Here is a 23,904-nt window from a genome sequence, read left to right on the forward strand (position 1 = left end):
TCACATTGTCAACGGGCCGGGCCGGGCCCACCCCGGGCTGTCGGGAGGCTTTTGGCCGCCCACGGGCCGCAGACCAATTTTATACTCTTATCAATGTGAATGTTAACACGTCAATGTGAATATTCACATTGTCAACGGGCCGGACCGGGCCCGCCCCGGGCCACCTATGGGCCGCCGGCGGGTTTCACGCCGCCACAGGACGCTGGCCAATTTTATACTCCTATTAATGTGAATGTTAACATGTCAATGTGAATATTCACATTGTCAACGGGCCGGGCCCGCCCCGACTCGCAGGCGGGTTTCGGGTCGCCCACGAGCCAATTTTACATTCCTACCAATGTGAATTTTAAAATATAAATGTTCACATCATAAAATTGCTAATCGTTCAAAAAATATTTATAAGGGTATCAAAATTAAATATAAGGGCATAAGTGTCCAATAAAATAGTGTAAATCAAGAAAAAAGACTTTATGAAATAAAACTATACATAGATGGGACTAAATGGGTTAAAAAATTCCTCATAAACTTCTTAAGTTAAAACACTTCTAAATGAGATTTATCAATAAAAAACCCTTTTAAATATGAGAGAATATGTATTAAACAGAACTCAGTGTGTTGGTGTAATTTTCCCTTTATTTATTTTTATTTTTTTGAACAAAACAGCCAGTTGCTATTCATATGATTCTTCTGAAGCACAAATTTCAATTTCCGTAACTCTGCCCCGGGAGAGAGAGAGAGAGAGAGAGGGCCATGAATTCGTTAACTCGTGCAATTGCAGGAAAGCTGCGTTCATCAACAAGAAAATGTCTCCTCTTCCTTCCTCCTCCTCCACAACAACAACAACAACAACAACAACTACTACAATCACAACATCTCATACCTCTTCTGCAAAACCACTCTTCTCTCTACTCAACAACTACAAGAAGAACTAGTACTATTACTCCTAACCCTAGCAGGTTTAAGAGAAACCCTAAACCCCAGCAACAACAACATTCATCGCCATTATCATCAACACAAGTGCCCAATATCGAGGTAGAAAAAGGGCTAAATCAGGAAGAACAAGTAGCGAAGATCACTGATTGGGCAAGGCCGAGTGAGATTCCATGGCAAGCAAAGGTTGCTAATTCGGTTAATCTGATCGGCCATGTTCAGATTCCTGTTCAGTTCGAAGCTTCACCAGATGGAAAGTACTGGGCTGGTACTATTATCTCCCAACGGGACGGTGACTCTTCGGATTCTCCACCTTTTTGGTACTAATCGATAAAATTCATAGCAATCGTTAATACCCATTTCTTGTTTTGATTATTTGCTAGTTGTGGCATTTTCTGCAATGTGTTATGACTCAAATAACTATATAAATTGCTGTTCTTATGTTCATGTAAGGATTGAGTTTCTCTCATGTTCACAGCAAACCATGAGTCCTGTTTCGATGATCTAAATCCATTTTATAGGTTCTCAATGTATATTATCTATGAAAAAATTATGTTGATATGATAATTATAACCTTTTCCTTTTATGGTGGTTTTCTCTAAAAATAGATGGTCTATTTTTAAAAATGTATTTATCATCCATTTTTATTAGAGATAATTGCAATAAAATAAAAAGGTAATGATTATTGGATCGAAATAATTTTTTTTCGTGGATAATACACATTGAGGGCTCTACAAAATGAACGTTCAGATCATTGAAATGGAACCATGGTGGGCTACACGACCCCTCAAGTTCTCTCATGTTGAGATGTGAATGCGTGAGAAGCCAAACCCTTCTTGTAGTTGTAGGAACTTGTTGATTTATATACAGTTTTAGGTTTTCTGGACTTTTAGTTTTTCAGAGATTGTTGGTTATGGAAATGTTGTCTAAGGGCTGTCTTTTGTTTTGATTAGTTGTAGGATAGAAGCAATCCCTTTTTCTAAATATTTGATTTGTTGCAAACCATATAGAGAATTTGGGTACTTACACTCTGTTTGGATAGTAAGGTGAGAAAAAGAAAAGAAATGATTGTATTTTTTCACTATCATAGTTGGATGGGAAATAAAGCAAAACATATGAAAGAGGGACATGATATGACTGAGATTTTTTTTATTCCTTTTGTAATTTAAGGGTCAATCTTGGTAATATAAATATTTTATAACTAATCAACTTGTTTACCAGCAAATCTCACCACTTTTGGTGAAAAATGAAATGAGCTAAGCAACTCCAATACTACTATGCATTTTGCCTAGTTGTACATAAAAAAAATGATATATATGCAACATAAAAAATAATGTTTTTTTCATGGCATGACACATAAGTTCTTATTTCTGATGTGGTTGTCGATGTGATATTTACAAAACAGTAATATCTTTTAATAAATAAATAAATTACTTTGTACAAAGCTTGAGGGGACATTTCTAAATTTCTCTATTGCATAAGACTAGCAATCTCCATTTATCAAATTTAAGTCCTGTACTAAAAATAAAATAAAACAAGACTTGTGTTGTGAGATTGATGGCTAGAGCAAAGGAGTAGCGGAGCAAGCCACATAATGGTGGGAATACACATTTGCTTAGCATTAGACACTAGCTACATGTGGAGAGTGAAAGTGAAATTACGCAAAATGCCTCTTGTGATAGAGAGAGAGCTTGTTGAAGACGCAAAATGGAGCTTCACTAGCAAAAATGCCTAGAATGCTTATTTTGCCTCTTGTCTTGGAGTTGCACTAAATATGATGGTTCTCTATCCCCATTTCTCGTGGCCCCTCACTTTAGTTATAAACCAAACATGAAAAGAGTTCCCTTTCTCATTATTTCTTATCATTTCTCATCAAGGCACTGCATCCAAATAGAGTGTTAATGTCATTGTGTGAGTGGACCATCTTTGTGGCTTTGTTGTTTTTTGACGAGTTGTTGTTCTGTCTTTTTCTGCTAACTTTTCTCTGTTATTTATCATATTTTTCTAACTTGAGCAGATTTTTTGACGACTTTTTGTTTTTCATGAATCAGGATTCCAATTATTTTTGAAGGTGATCTAGCACATATTGCGGCCTGCCATCTAAAAGAAAAAGATTTTGTTTATATAGATGGACAGCTAAGTGCAGACCCACCTCCATTCACTATGAGTCAAGGCCAAGCAAATGTCCAGGTAATGAAGAGGAACATTTAAGCATTTTCCATTCATTTTCAAGTCAATATGAATTCGATAGCCACTCTTGAGATAAAGGGTGGGTTTGGGGTTGGCTCTTTTAGTGGTTTCTTGGCTTTTTTAAGTTAAAAGAGTTAAAGGTGTTAGAAAGAAGTTAAAAAATTGCTTTTTTGTGAGTAAAAAAGTTCATGTGACATTTGATTTTTTTAGCTGATGACAAACAGCTTTGTGCCTTTTTGAGCCAAACCTCAAACGGCCACTAAATACGAAGAATATGGTAGCTTTTATTATCACGTTGATGGTATTACTAAATTGTGGACTTGAAAACTGATGTTGATTTTCTTATGAAATTTTTTCAAACGTACATTTCTTTTTCTTTTCTCCCCCTATCCGTTTTGAGCACCACTCAAGTAGGATTGAAACATATCTGCTGAAAATATGAGTGTTAAACATTCTGCATAATGTGGCAATCTTTTTGGCAACTCACTTTGGAACAAGATTAAAGGTTGTGACTCTGAGCCCAGCTAGAGAATGAATAACCACCTTCTAGCGCACTTATGTTGCACTATATATTCCTAAATGAATATGTAACTAAGGGCTAGGGTATTGCCTGTAAGAGCTACGCTTGCCTTCAGGCATTCCAAAAATTAGGCAAGGGCAGTGCCAAAGTGCAGTTAAAAAGTACTATTCTTGCGAGGGTAAACTCTTGGTTTCTTTCCTCTTCATCTAATTCTCTCTTTCTTTCTTTTCGCACAAATAACCCAAGTATTATTCTCAGGTCACTATTCACAGCCCTAAAAAAGTACCCTCTTTAGCTCCTAAACCCTAGCCAATCAAGTTGAAATAATCCCTAACCTTTTCCCCTACCCTTTGGCCAACACTATAAAATAGCTGTTGTTTAGAAAATTCTGCAACCTGCAACTTTATTTCAAAAGTCCATACTAGCCTTTTACATCTAGAAACCCTAGAAGCCTTCTTCTCCCTCATAAAACCCTAACCCTAGAAACTTTTCATAACCAAAACCCACCACAAAATCTATTGTAGGCAGCTTTAGCCCAAGTTTCCTAAAGCTGTCCTGCATCTAAGTATCTTCCCATGAAGAAAAATATCTTTGTCATTGCCGTAATTTGGAACTTTAGAAGGAGAAGCCTTTTCTAAAGTCTTGAAGCAAAATCTTCTACTTTTATTCTCGTTGACCTTGAAGCCCCACACATTTACTGATCAAATGTGATTTGTGAAATTTGATGTGAGTGGACTGCTCGATGATTGGAATACCTTTGAAGTAATTTGCTTCAGATGAATTTGTTCTTTTATTTAAGATAAGCTTGAAAATGATAGAGAATATGCAAGCAGAAAAGAAGTTAATTGTTTTTCAATTTGTTGGTTGCATTGGAGCTCAAGGGTTGAGTACTGTGTTATATAGTAGTGGGAATTTCCTGATCTGTTTTCCTTTCTCTTTGTACACATTGAGACATATGTGTTACTGTTGCTTGCATAATTTGACATCCAGAGATGTGATCATGTAGGTTATGGTGCGTAGCATAAACTTTGTGCAGTGGTCTTCTCAGAAGAAGATAGCCTTTGCACCACACAAACTTGAGAAGTTGGATAATAATGGCACTGGTAAATGCTTGTTTGAGGTTCCCAAACTGATATATTGCTTCATGCGTCATTGTCTAATGTCGGGGTTCCTACATAGCTGGAAAATTATGTTTTTTCCGGTCACCATATGTGTGTATATAATATATCCACAGATGGGTACTGAGTCTATTTTCTTTTATAATACTTAATTTATCCTATGTAGTTGGTTTGCCTTCTCTCTCTCTCTCTCTCTCTCTCTCTGTGTGTTTAAATTTTTATAATGTCAATCTCATCATGAAGGAGGTTGGAAGTGTTTATAAAGATTTCAAAGTGAAAATGAAAACCTAAACAGGCAAAAGTTATTTATTTATTTTATGCATACAGTTTAGGGTACAATGTACATGTTTTCTTTATTATACTATGCTTAATATCTTCCTTTTCACATTTATGAATTAGGTTGTTCTCTGATTAGGGATAAGAGAGATGTATGTAGTTATGTTAATATGAACTGGATAAATTAACTATTGGACTGTTTTAGCAGTATGACTGTATTGTTTACTTTCATAAATTATGGAGATGGCTCTTATCCCAAAAAATAAAAAATTTATGAAGATTGCTGAACCCAGCCTTTTTGGCTGTAATACACCGTGTGTGAGAGAGAGGGTAGTGGATGCAGCCTTTAAGGCCCATCCATTTACCAATCTCCTAGAATATTCTGTTTATTTGTTGAGGTAGTGAAATTTTATGTCATGATTTTCTTACAGTTCCATCTCTTACATTGATATTGGAATGTCTGTATTATCTACCCTTTATCATCAATACCAGATTTGTGAAAATCAGATCTATCGTTATAATGCATATTGTCATTTATTTTTCTTTTTGGTTCCTAAAACCTTTGAGGTTCCTAATAAAGCCTGTCATTCCTTAATTTCCATTGACATTTCCTGCTTTTAACTCTAGCAAGCATGAAGGATGAAGTGTCTGTCAACCAGTTATGGAAGGATCTTTTTGCTAAGCCCCATGAGTGGTGGGACATCAGGTTGAAAAAGGTTCAAAGTTCTTAATTATCTCATCTGAATAATTTCTTTTACACAATACAATTGTTCGTACTTAAGTTGTTGATTTATCGATCATTTTTTTTTTTACGTGTTTTCCCAGGGCAATTCAATGGCTGCAGCCTTTGAAAACAAGGATAATGGCCAGTTACTCTGGATTAATGAGTCTACTCCAGAGTGGATTCAAAAGAAATTAGATTGTTTGACATTTGATCCTAAAATTGCCCCCAAAAGCCATAAAAGTGGTTAGTGCATGCGTTAGCTTATTTTGTTTTTTCTTGATGTTATGGTGTACTATTTAATGTTTAAAAAAATGGTCATAACCAGCTCCCTCTTACAGTAGGATCTAAGAGAGGTAGTAGGTAGTCAGCCTCAACCACAATTTTTGTGGACACATGGCTTGAACCTGCACCACAACACTTGGTTACAGTTCAACTACTTATATTGCCAATGCCCTTGACAATGTTCAGACTAAAGTGTTACTTTCTCTGCCTTCTTTTTTCTTTTTCTTTTTTTTTCCTATATAATTTTTCCAGTTAGTGACATAAAAGATGATGGAGATCCTGTATCAAATTCTTGGAGGGACCTTGTAAGAAATCCAAAAAACTGGAAGGATCACCGCAAGAATAAGCTCAACAATTTGGTGAGTATTTCTCTGGTTGATAGTTCTTTTATGTCTCAGTGAATCTGTTGCTGAAGTTTGGCTTTTTCTTATTCTCTTTGCAGCTGAAACCAAAGCATCCAGATTTTAAACACAAGGATAGTGGTGTTCCTCTCTGGCTTAACACAGCTCCCAAATGGGTATTGTCAGGACTTGATGGATTAGAGTTTGATGTTCCACTTTTGAATGTGAAACAAGCAAAGGGGTCTAAAGGTTGGTATAGTCATGGTCACTTTTTATTTGTGGATTAGCATTATTTGTTCGGTATTGTTCTGGTAAAGGATATCATCAGTGTATTGGGTTTTGTTTTGTTAAAGGATATTATACAGTAATAGGTCTAGTAGTGAGCATGCCAAAGTTTTGGGTGATGTGTGGGATGTTAGTCGAGTGGAGAAGAAAGATTCATTCAGCCGACCCCATTTGATAGGACTTGAGGCTTGATTTGGTTTGGTTTATTATATATTGTACATATATTAAAATTATATGATACATATAACATACAGAAACTCAATAATACATTTTATAGATATTATACATATATTCTATAAAAATTCAACAATATATTGGCGCTCTTTGGGAAGAAATTTTTTTTATTTTTTTTTGTTTTTTTCCACTAAAAGACAAATTGGTTACAAAACAAAAAAAAAAAAACAAATCCAAACAAAATATCACATCAAACCCCATAATCATTTCACTTTTTCTCTCACAAACATCACATCCAACCACAAAAAAACCCAACTATCTTCCCAAAACACAAAAAAAAATTTCTCCAATAATATCCTACAACTAAAAAATTTACAAAAAAACTCACTTCCTAGACACCCACATTATATACATATTACATATATATGTGTAATATTATTATTTATTTATTACTATATTTGTGGGTTGGATAGGTTCAAGTAAAAAAATACACTCCCCCGGCCCCAACCCGAACCCAATCAGGTTTTTCAAAAGTTTTCTCAAATCTGACCCTACCCTATTCAACCACCCTTGAACCCATCCCATTAGGGTCGGAAAGAGTCTAGCACGGGGCGGATCGGGTATTTTTCCATCCCTAGTTACAACAACAATCTGATTACCCCTACAGGTAATTAGACCACAAATTGGAAGTCCAAACCAAAGAGTCACAACTGCATGTTAGGGTCTAACCCATATCCTCAATGACTACATCTACATGGATAAGGCCTAGTCCCTTTGTTGCCATAGAACTTGTCTTGGAGGATAAGGAATAAGGTGAGAAGGGGTTAAGCACCCCCTCTGCCTCTCTTCATTGCCCAATTGGGTTTATAAATTAAGTCCATGAAGTCAATGTATGGATGACAAATATAGAATAAACGCAAATGAGAATGAATGATGAATAGGATTAGATGCCAAACAACACATCCATGGTGTGACTTTAAGTTGTGTTTGGCTAAAACTTTTTTTAAGTTTCCTAGCTTGGTGTCGAAAGTGTCTAAATGTGGTTTGAGGAATCTATGAAGTACCGACACTTGAAAATAAGTTTCATAATCTTGTCGGACACATACGGGACACCAACATGGCGGGGTCCCATTAGTGTCCCATATGGGACATGCCTTGTGGGGTATCCTAATAACATCACCAAATCATACATGCAAACAAATAGTAAAATCTATCCATAAGAATCAAATAGATAACCAAGATAAGAAGAAATAAATGAGGCTGTCATCTATGAGGCACCTCAACTCTTGTCTCTTTTGTGTTTACCTAAAAGACAAGGCCCCAACCACCATACCAAACAAAATTAATGTAATTAATACAAGGGTTTTGAATAAAGTACAAGCAAAGATACAGTGGTTCGAAAATTGTCTATTTAACCTATTTAAGAGACTTGTTGAATTCTCCAACTCCAATGCATCTATGGAATATTTTTTAGTCCAATTTGGCTTAAAGCCTATTTCATCTTCATTGCTCCACTCCAAGCAGTAGGGTAAGCTAGCAACCACAAAGGTTAGCCATAACATAAAAATAAAGAGAATAAAGAGCAAGGCAATAACAAATCTAGACAGAATACTAGCATAATAATTTTGGAATGTGAAAGTTTACCTAAAAGAATGTTGAGCTATATGAAAGCAAAACTAACATGAACAACAAAATCAATCAAGCAAAAAACCTATGTTAAACTAAAACATAAATTCAAACTTGATTGACTAGTTAAACATTTATGTAGAACACCAAGCTTGGAAACCAATGAGGTATGGCGTCAACCAAACTTTGAAATCTAAATGATGTGACAGAGAAAAGGGAACTATGAACTTTAGAACAATAACTAACAAAACATGAACCATCATAATAGTAAATGAAGTAGTCATAATGTGACCAAATCAAAAGTTATGAAGAGATCACATAAAAGATTGTACTATGACCAAATTAAAATGATGAAGTGATCATAATATAAACCAAAAGAAGTACTCTAACATGAAGATTCATAATGCAACCAAATCAATGAAGAAGAAGAGGAGGTTATATTATGAATATAATGGAAACAATGGTCATTTAAAGTGTTGAGAGTTTGGATCCTCACCCTGGCTTCCTCTAGCTTTATTTTCTAAGTACGACATGGCCGGTTTAACATGTTAATTGAACTGGAACCCCTGCCAGTTCTCTGGCTTGACCGACCAGTCTGGTCTGGTTCTATGGTTTGACCCTGTCGCCGCTCGGTTCTTATAACACTGTACGATACAAATAATTAAGGAGGGTAGCTTAGGTTTTACTCCTTATGATAATTTACCTTTTCATATGCTCTTTTTTTCCCTTTTGACTATAAAGATTTATTAGCAAAATAAGGAAATTATCTTCTAATATTTGAAGTCTTTTTATATCATGAGTACATTTTGCTGCTTTGTGGTTGCTCACCCCACTAATTTCATCTTTTGGACTATACAATAAATTTGTAGTCATTTTAACTTCCATTAAAATATATTTTGTTGCTTTGCCTGGATCTAGGGGATGATTCATGGAAGAACTTGGTGGAAAATCCTGATAAATGGTGGGACAACAGAACAGATAAGGTAACACTCGTCTCAGGCAGTTGTATTCCTTTTTAAATACAAGTGTGATTCTTTCTTCTTCTTCTTCTTCTTCTTTAATATATTTCTTATTATTTTGTACATGGTTCAAAAATTCATGTAGATCAAAGAAAGGGCTCCTGATTTTAAACACAAAGATACAGGTGAAGCACTATGGCTAAATAACTGCCCAGCTTGGCTATTATCTAGGTTGCCCCCTTTGAAATCTAAACACACAGCCACCATTGGTCTGATGAATAAACAGCTATCTTAACGAGGGAGAGAGAAACCACTACCCACAGAAAGAGAGATGATAAATTGTGTATGGTAGTTTTAGTTTCTAATCAAACATGATTTTTTTAGTTTCTAATACTGCTTGGTATGTACTAAAATTTAGGAGTTGAATTTTACCAAGCTGTTTGATATGTACAAAAAGTTCAAATTTATTAATTGCTTAATTTTACATTTCCACTCTTTAAATTATGGTGGTGGGTTGGCAGTGATGTGGTGGTAATAGCAGAGGTGGTCGTGGTTGTGTTGTGGTGTGGCAAATGTGGCAGCTGTATTGGAATGATGGTTGCAATAACCGTGGTGGTAGTGGTTATGGCGGTTGCTGTAGGTGGTGGCACCATAGAGGTTGCGGTGGTAAGATTGAATCTTGGCCTATTGGGCTTAGCCTCGCTAGCTCATTGGACAAGGCTTGGCCATAAGACTTTCGGCTTTGGGATCTTGCCTGGTCCGACACATCAGAAAAATGATGAGCTTGGGTTACCAATATCAGGGCTTTTCAAAGTCCTTTACAAGTCCTTTTAAAATTATGTTTGGTAAAATTATCAAAAGCCATCTCCTCCAAAAGTCATGTGCTCTGATGGTGCGTTTTAAAGAAGCAACCCAAAGCAGCTTGTGAAATCCCGTTGAAATCCAATGCTTGTGAAGTGAGGGGAGCTTATTTCCACCCTACATACATTTAATTAATTTTTTACTATATTTTTATCTTAAAATAAAATTATTAAAAAGAAAAATTGGTGATAAATCTAATCTAAAGAGGTTATAAGGCATTAGATCCTATGGATGTTTTTTTGTTGGTGTGAGAGCTACCATTTGTGAAATAGTTTGGTAAGAAATCCTTTGATTTGTTTTGAATGATATTTTATTTTCAATTTTACCCTTTTAATTTATGTGTTGACTTTTTATTGTCTATCTATTCAAATTTATATCTATTTGTTCAATTTTTTTGACTACCTATTTAAATTATATCTATCTGTTTAATTTTTTTCTTATCTGTTCAATTTTTTTCCCTATATGTTCAAATTTTGTGGGTTTCTCTCTCTATCTGTTCAAATTTTGTGGGTTTCTCTTTGTTCTTATCTATTGAAATATTATATGATGAAAATTTGTGTCATACTCACTTTTTTGTTTATCTATTACAATCATCATCAACATCAACAACAGATCATCCACTATTCCACTACCTGCTGAAACAATTATTCAACAGATTGAGATTTAAAAAACACAAAAACTCTATTTAAATTTGTAATGGCCTTTGTTCTCCTGAAAAACAAACAAAATTGTACTATTTGTTCATCATTTTTTATCTGTTTAAATCCAATACGAATAGATCTGCGTTGAGGCACTTCAAATCTAACACAATTACTACTATTCAATTTTGATCAACACTAATTGTTGAACTTGCTCAAGCAAAGGTCATTCCAACTAGATCTTACCATCAAAACAATAACAAAACAACTAAAAAATAAAATAAAAACTAATGGTGAATACAAATCTGTATATAAAGAGATTCATAGAGAGATGGAGATGAAATTGGGTTAGATCTGAGGTCAGAATTAGTAGATCCATCAAGAAAAGTTGAAATTTGAAGGTAACAAGCAAGAGTAGATCATGAATTTTATGACAAAATGTAGTAGTCAAGGGTTTTTATAAGGAAGACTAGAATCATGATGAGTACTAGTACTAGAGGTAACCTCAATTTCTCTTCTTCCTCTTCCCGTCCATCATTATTCTTTTCTTCATTTCAGCCTCACAAGAACATTATTGAGGTGTTTCAAATGGTAGAGGTAGTCGATGATGGCCTAAGCATTGTTGATAGTGGTGTTATCTTCCTTTTGAAACTCGATCAAGAACCTATAGAGGTGATCAATGTCCATGACTTTATTCTCCGAGTACCGATCAAACAATGCCTTGAGGTCTGCCAAAACTTCAACGACCATGAGGTTGAATCGTCGCCAGAAACACCAGCAGACTATATAGGTCTGAATGGATGTCATTTTTCAAAAACAGAAAATGTGCTAGAGAGAGAGAGAGAGAGAAAGAGAGAGAGATTGGTATTGGTCTGATCTAATGTGGTTTAAACAATTAAGAAGAAAGGTATTGTTAGAAGTGATCGTCATCCTCTAATACGAATTAGCGGATAAAGAGATCTACGACGATTGTGACGTGGTAGTGGACGGCAATGGCGGTGTGGGTGCTAGTGCAGAAAGAGAGATCCGGAAAGAGAATGACAAAGGAATGTGAGATGCTCGACAAACCCCTTAACAAACTTGAGAACACGAAGAATAATAGCAGCTAAAGTCAGAGAGAGAGAGAGAGAGAGAGTAGGTTTGGTTTGATCTGTCCAAGATAGATAGAGAAAAATAGAAAGAGAAAGTGGGTTTAATTTCAACAGATAATGCGTGAAAAGATAATGCAAAGTAGAATGAAAAATGGATAGTTTGGTCATTTTGTAAAATCACGTCCTTATGAGCTAAATAGTTTCACACATGGACCTTTGGACAAAAGAAATTCAGATTTGGACTTTTCACCCAAGCGTCTTTATTAAATTAACTTTATTTTTCTCATTCAAAAAATAAATTTCTTGACTATAATTTGCCATCAATCGCGACCTGTTGCCACTAGCCTCCTCCTTGACTACCCCAACCACTCCCCCATCATGTCCAGATGTTGTCATACACCAAATCCACTCCCACTGCCTATGACTCCCGAACCCTCCTTCCCTATTGGAAGCCTCCCTAAGCCCTCTTTTCCCATCCTTACTGCTCCTTATTGTTGTGATGCCCACCCTCTGTAGCCCTCACCATTGTGATTGTAAGATTGATTTTGACAATTTAACCAAAAATTGTATAGTTTTCAAAAAAATTAAAAACTAATTAACTGTAAAAATAAAAAAAATGAAAAACACTCATTATTTTCATATAATTTTATCTTTTTTTTTGGAAAAGGGGGGGAAATTAATTTTTGTCAAACTATTTTTTATTTTTCAAAAAATAAATTCTGAAATGAAACTAAACACCAAAATGCATCGCAACAGTTCAAATTTTAGCATAAAACAAGATTAAAATCAAAGTAAAATACTTCATGCACTTTCTTTGGGGTGTTATTGTCACTTGACCTCTTAAATTTTTTGACTATTGGGGTCTTTCTTTACATTCATAGATAACTTCGTGTAATTTTTCAATAAAATTCATAAACTTTCAAAGAATTTTGAAATATTGCCACCAAATGTACATGATGAGCACTTAAAAAAAAAACATTTGTCTATCATACATCTTCCCTTTAAAGTCTTCCTTAGAAATTGCGACAAACAAGGCTTAGTACAAGAACTAGGGTTTAATTAGACTGAAACCCTTGAATTAGTAACGAATTTACTTTAATGGTATGACAACCGATATTGCGTCAATCTGATTTTTTATATGAATAATTTTTTTAATTAATTATATAAAATAATGATTTAAATCACTAAAATGAGTTTAAGTTAATCAGATAATGGATCAATTTTATTGTGAAATTGAGATCTTCAACTTTAATAAATTCAGACTTTGTCCACACCACCTTCAAAATAATATATGTGTGATTTTCATAATTAAAAAGGTCAATATGTATAAATTTATAAATAAATAGAACAAAGTAATATTCACAAATAATTAAGAGATCTAAGTGTAATTAACTAATTTTTCTTTTTTGCCTTTTTCTTTGTTTTTTCCTCTCAATTTTAGATGGGTTTATTAAATTTGCAAAATTTGCCAAGCTTCGCTAAGCCACTCGTTTCTGTCTCGTCACTCCTCCATTTTCCACCAAACCCAAATTCACAACCAACCAAGGAAAACCCCTAATCCCTCTCCCTCTCTCTCTCTCTCTCTCTCTCTCTCTCTCTCTCTCTCTCTCTTTCTTATTTGAGCTTCGTGTTGATTTGTATGGAAAACTAGGGTTTTGTTTCTGTTTTTAGCAACAACTGCACACAAAGCCTTCACTCTCTGTTCTCTATCTGTGTTGCTTTTGATTTCGCTTTGAATTTGAAACGATGGGTTGAAGAGAAACACATCTGAGATTAGTTCATGGAGTGGGACAGCAATTCTGATCTGAGCGGCGACGAAGAAGGGTTTCTATTGAACGATGGAGGTCCCTTGCCGTTTGCTGTGGACAGTTTGCTGCAACCAGCGCCGTGTGGGTTCGTCGTTACAGACGCTTTAGAGCCTGATCATCCGATTATATATGTCAATTCAGTCTTTGAGATGGTCACTGGTTATCGAGCTGAAGAGGTTCTTGGGCGGAATTGGTAATCATAATTTTAGCTATGAATCGAATATTTAATTCACAGTTTTGTTGGATTTGGGATTGCTTTTATTGTTTATTGTAGCTGATATTTCATTTTCCACGTGGGTTTTTGTTATTTGTGCTTTGAATTGTAGTTTTAGCTTCTTGATGGGCATCGGGTTTAAGTCTACTTTTTGCATGATTTGAGCTATGAATCGAAGATTTAATTTTGCAGTTTTGTTGGATTGGAGGGTTGGTTTTATTGTTTCTTGTAGCTGAGAATTCATTTTCCATGTGGATTTTTGTTATTTGAGCTTTGAATTGTAGTTCTAGCTTGTTGACGGGGATTGGGTTTAAGTCTTTGCCACTTTAAGCAGCCCCAATTTTGTGCCTGCAACCCTACTTTATAGAAGTGTAATGAACTCTAACCCTTTTGCCTACCCTTTGATTTACCACACAAAACTAAAATGATACTTGTTCCATAATTTTAGCTATGAATCGAAGACTTAATTCACAGTTTTGTAGGATTTGGGTTTGCTTTTATTGTTTATTGTAGCTGAGATTTCATTTTTCATGTGGGTTTTTGTTATTTGAGCTTTGAATTGTAGTTCTAGCTTGCTGACGGGGATTGGGTTTAAGTCTTTGGCAGTTTAAGCAGTCCCAATTTTGTGCCTGCAACCCTACTCTATAGAAGTGTAATGAACTCTAACCCTTTTGCCTACGTTTTGGCCTTTGATTTACCACCCAAAACTGAAATGATACTTGTTCCATAATTTTAGCTATGAATTGAAGACTTAATTCACAGTTTTGTACGATTTGGGTTTGCTTTTATTGTTTATTGTAGCTGAGATTTCATTTTCCATGTGGGTTTTTGTTATTTGAGCTTTGAATTGTAGTTCTAGCTTGTTGATGGGAATTGGGTTTAAGTCTTTGCCACTTTAAGCAGTCCCAATTTTGTGCCTACAATATAGAAGTATAATGAACTCTAACCCTTTTGCCTACCTTTTGGTCTTTGATTTACCACGCAAAATTAAAATGATTTCTATCTAGAGTTCTAGTGACTAATTCTCCAGGTACCCAGCACCTTCTATATAAAGCCAATTCTTAGCACTTTACATTGAAAAGCCTAGCGCAATACGAACAGTTTCTACATGACCAAAGGGCACCACAAAAACCAATTACAGTACTATTCATAACACTAACATGAGTTTTCTTAGCCTACCTTACTGAGTCATTTCTTTAAACCTACAACCAACGCCACCTCCCCATCCAACGCCACCGCCACCACTACAAATAATTTTTTTTGCATATTGTATGTTTAACATCCTAATGTTTTATGCATACTTGTGTTAGTCTGCATAATATATGCCTAGAGTCCAAGAAACTGAAGAGCCATATGGAAGAGATGATTATGTAGAAAATCCAACACACATAAATAATATATATGTTTATGAAACACTAGTGCTATGCTAGTCCATTTGAACTTCCCTTTCTTCATGCTAGAAATGATGAACTCCCTTATGAATTGCCTATGGAAAGTGGCTAACATATGAAAACTACGGTCCTTAGATGAAAATGTAGGTTCAACCCAGTCTCTAATAGCTTTGACCTTTTTAGGGTCTGTTGAAACACCTTGTGCAAGGATACTGAGTTCTAAAAAAAGCATATGAATCCACATGAAAGAGACTTCTTGCGATTTATATACAATTGGGTAGACCTAAGAGTGACAAAAATCTCTTGAAGATGAAATAATGCTCCCCTTGATAATCACTATAAATCAGGATGTTATCAAAATAGATGAAAAGTTTCGTATGAAAGGATGCAAAAGCTCAATCATAACTTTCATAAGTGTACTAGTACCACTAGACATGCCAAAGGGCATGACTGTCCACTCGTACAATTCATCCTGGGTTTTAAGAGTAGTCTTTCATTCATCACTACTTCTAATCCCAAATTAATGGTATCCACTATGTAGGTATCGCTTGGAACTATCTATCTAGTTGTAAAGAGCATTGAGTTTGGGCATGGGAAAACCTGTACTTACTGTGATCTTATTGGTGACCCTACTGTACACACATCCTCTAGGACCCTTTTTTCTTGGGGTTAGGAAAGGCTGGAACTGCAGTACGATTGAGGTTGGGTTGAATGCATCCTTTTCCCATGCTCCTTGGTGTTCAAGCTATATTGGGGCAAATTAGGTAACTGTGATCCTGGGATTACGTGGCATGCCGAATGTCTGTCATAGAGGTAACTCATATAGGGTCGCATCATAAAACTCATGCAACAACCCCTTTGGTGATTGGTCGCTATGTACTCAAGAAGAATTTGAATTTCTCCTCTATACACTAATAGGGCTGCAAGCGAACCGAGCTGAGCCGAGCTTTGCTAAGTTCGAGCTCAGCTCGTTTACTTATCGAGCTCATTTATTGAGCTCAAGTTCGGCTCGATAAGAAACTGGGCTCGAGTTCAGCTTGGCTCGTTAACATTAATGAAACTTGAGTTCGGCTCGGCTCGGCTCGGCTCGGCTCGGCTTGACTCGATAATTTTTTTAAAAAATATTATTTATATTATTAAATAAAAAATATTATTTATATATTATTTAATATATAAATAATATATTTATTATATAATTTAAATAAAGATAAACAAGCCGAGCTTATAGGAGCTCGAGCTTGGCTTGTTTACTAAACAAGCCTACTATTTCGAGGTCGAACTTGGCTCATTTACTAAACGAACCGAACCGAACCGAGTCTAGCTCTTAACAAGCCAAGCCGATCTGTTCATGAATAACTCAGTTCATTTGCAGTCCTATACACTAAGGCTAAAATCATGTCAGCCTTCCTATGGGTTAACAAGTGGCGTGTGTTTACTAGGTACTTGAGGTGAGGATTTACTCTTGAACTTGTTATCCTTTAAAGAAAGTTTGGTAGGTTTTTAACAAAATTTTTTTTTTTTGGTCATTATGTTGAAAAACATAAGTACTCTCCCTACCGAAATTCTTGACATATACATAATAGAGCCAAGGGCCATTGAGTTATGCTGACAATTGCCCAACTTGGGCCCTATGAACTTTGACTCCATAAAATGTTTGAAACCTAGGAATAAACGTACTTAATGATTTAAAGATATAACTTGATGCAAAATAGCGTGCTTGGCCACTACTCCAACCCATGACTATTTAATTTGAAGCTACCAAATTACCCCTAATCTTAGAACTAAATAGAATTACAATACATTTGGCAAACGACATAGTTATAACTATAGCTTATGTAGGACTGAGCATGGTTCGGTTTATAAGGAAACTAGGACTAAAGCACTATTTATTGTTACATAAAATTTGGAGCCAAACCAAACCATGAAAACCATGGAACCAAACCAGAACCAACCATTTAAACGTGGTTCGGTTCAATTTAAAAAAAAATGGTTTCAACAATTATGCTGTCACACAATCTGCTTGAAGGAAGTCATATGACATTCTTCACAAAAATTTAATCAGCCACAATTTTTCAAAAATTAAACATGCCCATCAAGCAAACCTTTGTTAATACTTTTCAACAATTAACTCAACCAAACATATTGTTCTACAATTAGCAAACATACAACTGCCATCAAATGAACATGCTCTCATGCCAACGGTCCGGTTTGGTTTTAATTGGGAACTATGGTCCTAAACCTGTGAACCGAACCTCAAGGATCTGTTCACCTAATACGTGAACTAGAACCAAACCGCATATTAAAAAAACCTGATGACCGGTTTTAACCACCATTGACGACTATATTCGTTTGGGTCATGCCAAATACGAAAGGCCAAATGTGGATTGAGGAAAGTTTTGATAAAGGTGGATTTGCCTGAAGAGTGAGCCGGCCAATAAGAAAAGGCTCTCTATGTTTGTCACTATTTTGTTTCTGTTTTTTAATTACTGTACTGTTTCCACTTCTAAACAGTAGGGAGGGATGCTTGTCCTGAAAAAACTTGGTGATGCTAACCTATTTCATCTATATTGTAAGTAGCATTTCTCATATGCATTTCCATACAGTAGGCAGCATTTTCATATGCATTCCATACAGTAGGTATCATTACCCATATGCACATTATCTACATATATATAAATACTTATGAGTTTATTGATGTTCATTGTTGATCATTGCTATTGGTATCAAGTTTGATAAATCCATACAACTTGTTTCCCAAAATAAAAAAGTTAAAAAAAAAGAAAAAAGAAAAAAGAGAACATCTGGTTGAATTTGTTCCATGCTCAAAATTTATGATTACTAGTAGGCATTTTACTTAAAAAAAAACGATAACACAATAAATAGGTGTTAATTTTCTGTTCTCTGTTTTAGTGTTGTTTTACCAAACCAAACTAAACTAAGTCTTTTGTCCCAATCAAGTGGGGTTTGCTACATGAATTCTTTTTTGTCATTTTGCTTTGTCAGGGGTTATGTGCTAGTAAAATTCAAAAATTGTTTTTACTACTACATCCCATGTCAGTTTAGGATCTTCCTTTTTCCTAACATTTTCATTTGTGGTGATCACATATCAATCTTCCTTGCCATTGCATTTGTATGTCTTCATTGTACATGACCAACCATCGTAGCTTGTTCTCTCTCAACTTAATTTTAATTGGTGCTATTCCTATATGTTTTCCTATCTCATTCTACTCATCTTAGTGATTATCTTGCTCGTGTAAAATTCAATATCCATGTATTTTGTATTAATAATACTCTATGTTTTAAACATATGTTTACTCAAGTATCATGACTAATTGCCAATGTGCAAATTGCTTATGTGATTGTGGAGTTGTGTGAAATCACTTTGTTATGATTCGCACTTAAGCCCTGCTGTTGGAAGGTGGGGGCTCCTTGAAAGGGGAAATTGTGGCCCGAGCGTGGCCTGGTTTGGGTTCTTATTTTAATGGCATACATTGGCCTTTTTATGGTTGAATGTGCTTGTGGATTTAGCTTCTTGATTATCATGTAGTTTTTTTAATGATAGATGTTGATGATATTGAATAAAAAACAGAACTTTCATTCATTTCTCATCTTAGTGATAGAAACATTTGGCATAGATGAGCATTCTTAAGTATGGTTTTCTCTATGCCTATTGATAATGTTTTAAGTCATTCAAATGAGGTGGTAGTTTGAGTGTTATCCTTTCACTTTTAAAGCGTCAGTTGAATGGACTGCTTGTACTCTTATCTTACTGTGTTAATTTTGATGGTGTCTGTAACACCTCATTTCGTCATTGAATAGTGTTTTCCGGGTCTAATGTGCTAGTTCTGATTCCGTAAGACTTTGTGGCAGTCGTTTCTTGCAATGCAGAGGCCCATATGCAAAAAGAAGGCATCAGCTGGTGGATTCTGCTGTAGTTTCAGAAATAAGAAGATGCCTTGAAGATGGAGTTGAATTCCAAGGCAATTTGTTAAATTTTAGGAAAGATGGATCTCCATTGATGAATAGATTGCGCCTGACACCTATATATGGAGATGATGAAATAATTACACACTTTATTGGTATCCAGTTCTTCACTGACGCAAATCTTGATCTGGGCCCACTTCCTGGATCTTCAACAAAGGAGTCTGCTAGAACATCTGATCAGTTCCGTTCCAGCCTTTCCGCTTATTGGCCAAATGCAGATGTGAACCGAAATATCACTCGAGGGGCTTGTGGAATTCTTCAATTGAGTGATGAGGTCCTGTCTCTCAAGATTCTTTCACGTTTGACTCCAAGAGATATTGCATCTGTCGGTTCCGCTTGTAGGCAACTGTATGAGCTAACAAAGAATGAGGATCTATGGAGAATGGTCTGTCAAAATGCTTGGGGTAGTGAAACAACTCGAGTTTTAGAGACAGTGCCCGGAGCAAAGAGACTTGGGTGGGGTCATCTTGCAAGGGAACTTACAACTCTTGAAGCATCAGCGTGGAGGAAGCTAACCGTTGGAGGTGCTGTTGAACCATCTCGTTGCAACTTCAGTGCATGTGCTGTCGGGAATCGGGTGGTTCTTTTTGGTGGAGAGGGCGTCAACATGCAACCAATGAACGATACCTTTGTCTTGGATTTGAACTCTAGCAATCCCGAGTGGCAACATGTCAAAGTGAGCTCCCCGCCTCCTGGTCGTTGGGGTCACACGCTTTCTTGTGTGAATGGATCTCATTTGGTTGTGTTTGGCGGATGTGGAAGGCAAGGTTTACTAAATGATGTCTTTGTGTTGGATTTGGATGCCAAGCAACCAACTTGGCGTGAAATATTCAGTCTCGCCCCTCCACTACCACGATCATGGCATAGCTCATGCACCCTTGATGGGACAAAGTTGATTGTTTCTGGTGGCTGTGCAGATTCTGGAGTACTGCTTAGTGATACTTTTCTTCTTGATCTCTCAATCGAGAAGCCCGTCTGGAGGGAGATACCAGTGGCGTGGACCCCACCTTCTCGGTTGGGTCACACGTTATCTGTTTACGGTGGTAGGAAAATTTTGATGTTTGGGGGTCTGGCCAAGAGCGGGCCCCTCCGTTTCCGCTCAAGCGATGTCTTCACAATGGATCTGAGTGAGGTAGAACCGTGTTGGAGATGTGTAACTGGGAGTGGAATGCCTGGAGCTGGAAATCCAGGTGGCATGGCTCCTCCTCCCAGGCTCGATCATGTAGCCGTGAGCCTGCCAGGTGGCAGAATCCTGGTATTTGGTGGGTCCGTGGCCGGTCTTCACTCAGCCTCGCAGCTTTATATCCTGGACCCTACCGATGAGAAGCCTACTTGGAGGTTATTAAATGTACCTGGGCGACCACCGAGATTTGCTTGGGGACATAGTACGTGCGTTGTTGGTGGGACAAGGGCCATAGTTCTTGGTGGTCAAACAGGAGAGGAGTGGATGCTAAGTGAGCTTCATGAGCTATCTTTGGCAAGTTCTGTTATCTGATTCAGGAGAAACTAAAAGCAAACTGTCACCGACGAAATGACAAGGACTCTTTGACCTCAGGAAGTAAAACTCGGTTTATCAATTTGCGGAGAATGTGCGTATTATCTGAAGATGCTCACAAGTTATGGTGCAGTTTCTTGTTTGAGGTACCTCTGCCTAGCTATAAAACATTTCTCTGAGTGACTTTTTCAAATGGGTTTAATTTTATGCGTTTAGATGGACCACATATTGGGTCATTTTACCTTTCTAGTCTAGTAGTGCTTAAATAGATTGGTAGGTTATAATATATATAGGTTTAGTTTGTGTTGTTAGTAAGCCCTTTTGTTCTTGTGGTTCAGGTTTTCATAATTTGAACCTAACTTTCTCAACTCAATCCCCTACAAGCCCCCCACCCCCCACCAAAAAAAAAAAAAAAAAAAAGAGGTAAAAGGAAAAGGAAAAGAAAACATTGGAAGAAAAGAAAGGTGATAAAAAGGAGATCAGCACTGCTGCGTGTATATAAAAAGTGACGAACTGATTCTATCTTTATTTGTACTAAAAAGCTACATTTCCTATACTTCTAGAGAATTATATTTGGATTGGCGCGTTCGAAGCAAAGCAATGACCAGTGTGGAATCTGGAGAAGGCTGTCCGAGTCACTTTTTGTTGCACAAGATGCTCTGCTTATTCTTTGGACCGGATCAAGTATTCCAGATGGGTTTGGTTGCTGGGACTGAAGAAACTATTCTCTAATTAGTAAGCAAAGACGGCCTCTCTCGCTCTCACCTGTCTTGATCTTCTCTCTCTTGGCCTGCTGGTGCTGTTCATCTTCTCTTTTTCGACATGCTCTTCCATTGGACAATTGCCTGTTTTGCTAGTTATGTGGTTCGATCTTTACGCAGTTTGAAGTTGAGTTCTTGAATGTTGCAATTAAGCCAGGATGATTTTTGTGTTCTACTTTGAACAAATTAGTTGGTTACTTTTACTTGCTAAAATGATGTCAATCTTTACCCCCTCACCCTCTTTTTTGTTTTTGTTTTTCTGTTTTTTTGGAGAGGGAGGTGTTTTTAAATAAGTCTGTAGATCGATATGGGCCTCTTTTGGTATGATTGTAAGATATGCACTTGTCGGTCCCATTCAAGATTAATTTCATTGCTTTGCAACTCAGCTTGAAAATAGCTATTATTTGGTATCTAACTTTTTTATTCAGATTTTTTTGTTGTTGGCTGTTTGATAAAAAAAAATCTGTTTGTTGATTTACGCAATATTAATTTTGAAGAGAATATTATTATGGACCAAGACATTTGATATAGGAATTTTAGAATTTCTATTCACCAGAAGCTACTGTGATGTAAATTTAGAAAGGAAAGTAGACAATGTTTGTGGGATTGGAAAGTCTCATGATGGAATGCTATGCAATGAGGTATGATGCCAATTTTATTTAAACTTTCAAATTTATATATATTTTTTAATTTGAAAGGGGAGACTTGCAAAATGAAATGCAACAATATGCACTTTTCACATTTCTTTCACGGTACCTGTATGCTAGAGGTCGTTGGGGAATACTTCGGCTAATAATAGAGTGGTTCCCTTTTGGAAGTAAGTTTTTGAAAGCAATGATTTGAAGAAAAGATTTCGAAAGCAAATAGTAGTTTGAAAGTATGGAAATATTGTGTGTTTTAGTTTTAATTTTAGTTTAGTTTAGTTTTTTTTTTTTTTTTTTTTTTTGGTGAGTATTTTTTGATACAAAATCATGAAAAAGGTCAAAAATGCTTTTCATTCACGGTTCTTTAACCTTGCGGAACACATAATGTGATTGTAAAACTCAAAAGAAAATTGTGTAATCTTATGTAATTAAGGGGTGCATTGTATTTATACTAATTATGAAGGGAGGTAAAGTGTAGCTTACCACAGATATAAAGAGATAATATTAGAAGTCTTATTATTGTGTTGTCCAACACGTTTGGAAGGAAGGAAACCTTTGTGCCGATGCCTTGGCGAAGTTTGGAGCTCAACAACCCGAAGATATGTTTGGTGGTGAACACTCCACCGGCAGAAATTAGAAGTCTTATTATTGCAGACATGATAGGATTGTTTAGGGAACGGGCTTAGCCCCTTGTTTTTTTTTCCATTTATGATGTAACCCAAAAATAAGAAAAAGAAAGAGATAATATTAGAAGTAGTGATAATAATAACATGAAAGGGTAATTTTATTTACACGCCATTAATTCTTTCAATACATATCATTATTTAGTATACATATAAAATAATTTTTTGAATTTAAAGATATTTTAGTTTATATCTTAACTTTTCATTACTACTCTATGTAACATACCACTTGTCTGTTTCAATACACACCAAAAACTTTTCATCTTCACTACTACACCAAAATTCTCCATCTTCAAAAAAAAAAAAATATCTTCGCCGGTGGTGATTTTCATCGTCATTGTTGAACTCCATCACCGGCGGAGGGTTTCATTCGGCCTCCATCTTCGTTGGTGTGCATCTCCATCATCGGTGTTAAACCCTCGTCGTGTCTCGTGTCATCATTTTAGATCGTCGACGGAGGGTTTTATTCGACCTTCATTTTCGTCAGTGTTGATCTGGTGTTGAACTCTTGTCGTCGTTTTTAGATTGTCATTCTCACCCTTAATTCACTTGTGTAGTCAACAACACAATCAGTTTCAACTTTGCTACATTTGATAGGTATAGAATTCTGTAAAAAAAATTAACAAACAAAAAAAAAAAATAGTCGTGTTCATGAATAGAGAGTTGAACAAACTTAATGTGTTCAAAAATTTATATCTAAACAAAGAATAAAAGTTTAATTTATTTTAACCGAACTAATTTAAAATGTTTAATTTTTTATGTATGAACATTTAATACTTGGTTAATCTTAATAATTTGAACAAAATTGTTTTGTTCAAATATAAATAATCAAATATTATGTAAAAGTTCAACTTTGGTTATCCGAACACATGATGAACAAATTCATCTTCCCAGCATACGAATGAGATA

The 23,904-nt window shown here is 35.9% G+C and overlaps 2 protein-coding genes across 3 annotated transcripts; both read left to right on the plus strand.

Moving 5' to 3' along the window:
• Window positions 1-669: 669 nt before the first annotated feature.
• Window positions 670-9,913, plus strand: LOC114309631 (protein OSB2, chloroplastic). Its single transcript, XM_028255417.2, has 9 exons — window positions 670-1,250; window positions 2,982-3,120; window positions 4,647-4,743; window positions 5,662-5,750; window positions 5,860-6,001; window positions 6,293-6,399; window positions 6,483-6,630; window positions 9,385-9,449; window positions 9,571-9,913. Exons 1-9 carry the CDS (start codon window positions 751-753, stop codon window positions 9,718-9,720), a joined length of 1,437 nt encoding a protein of 478 aa, XP_028111218.2. The 5' UTR covers window positions 670-750; the 3' UTR covers window positions 9,721-9,913.
• Window positions 9,914-13,478: 3,565 nt separating this feature from the next.
• LOC114309632 (adagio protein 1) lies at window positions 13,479-22,095 on the plus strand. 2 transcript variants are annotated; one of them, XR_003645801.2, is made up of 3 exons: window positions 13,479-14,016; window positions 19,299-21,053; window positions 21,471-22,095. XR_003645801.2 is itself a non-coding variant. In XM_082924292.1 (2 exons), exons 1-2 carry the CDS (start codon window positions 13,796-13,798, stop codon window positions 20,905-20,907), a joined length of 1,830 nt encoding a protein of 609 aa, XP_082780418.1. In that variant the 5' UTR covers window positions 13,479-13,795; the 3' UTR covers window positions 20,908-22,095. The 2 variants fall into 2 exon arrangements, 1 of the variants encoding a protein (XP_082780418.1); XM_082924292.1 differs by having other exon boundaries at window positions 19,299-22,095.
• The last annotated feature ends 1,809 nt before the right edge of the window (window positions 22,096-23,904 follow it).

This window comes from Camellia sinensis, chromosome 4 (assembly GCF_055761805.1).
Source record: "Camellia sinensis isolate YWXY chromosome 4, ASM5576180v1, whole genome shotgun sequence".
Classification (NCBI taxonomy): Eukaryota; Viridiplantae; Streptophyta; class Magnoliopsida; order Ericales; family Theaceae; genus Camellia; species Camellia sinensis.

Excerpts from the sequence above, each read along its gene's own strand:
- LOC114309631 (XM_028255417.2), top strand. The coding sequence starts at position 751 with ATGAATTCGTTAACTCGTGCAATTGCAGGAAAGCTGCGTTCATCAACA. Across the intron at positions 1,251-2,981 it reads TCGGATTCTCCACCTTTTTG|GATTCCAATTATTTTTGAAG; the intron begins GTACTAATCGAT and ends TTCATGAATCAG. Across the intron at positions 6,400-6,482 it reads AGAATAAGCTCAACAATTTG|CTGAAACCAAAGCATCCAGA; the intron begins GTGAGTATTTCT and ends TTCTCTTTGCAG.
- LOC114309632 (XM_082924292.1), top strand. The coding sequence starts at position 13,796 with ATGGAGTGGGACAGCAATTCTGATCTGAGCGGCGACGAAGAAGGGTTT. Across the intron at positions 14,017-19,298 it reads GAGGTTCTTGGGCGGAATTG|TCGTTTCTTGCAATGCAGAG; the intron begins GTAATCATAATT and ends ACTTTGTGGCAG.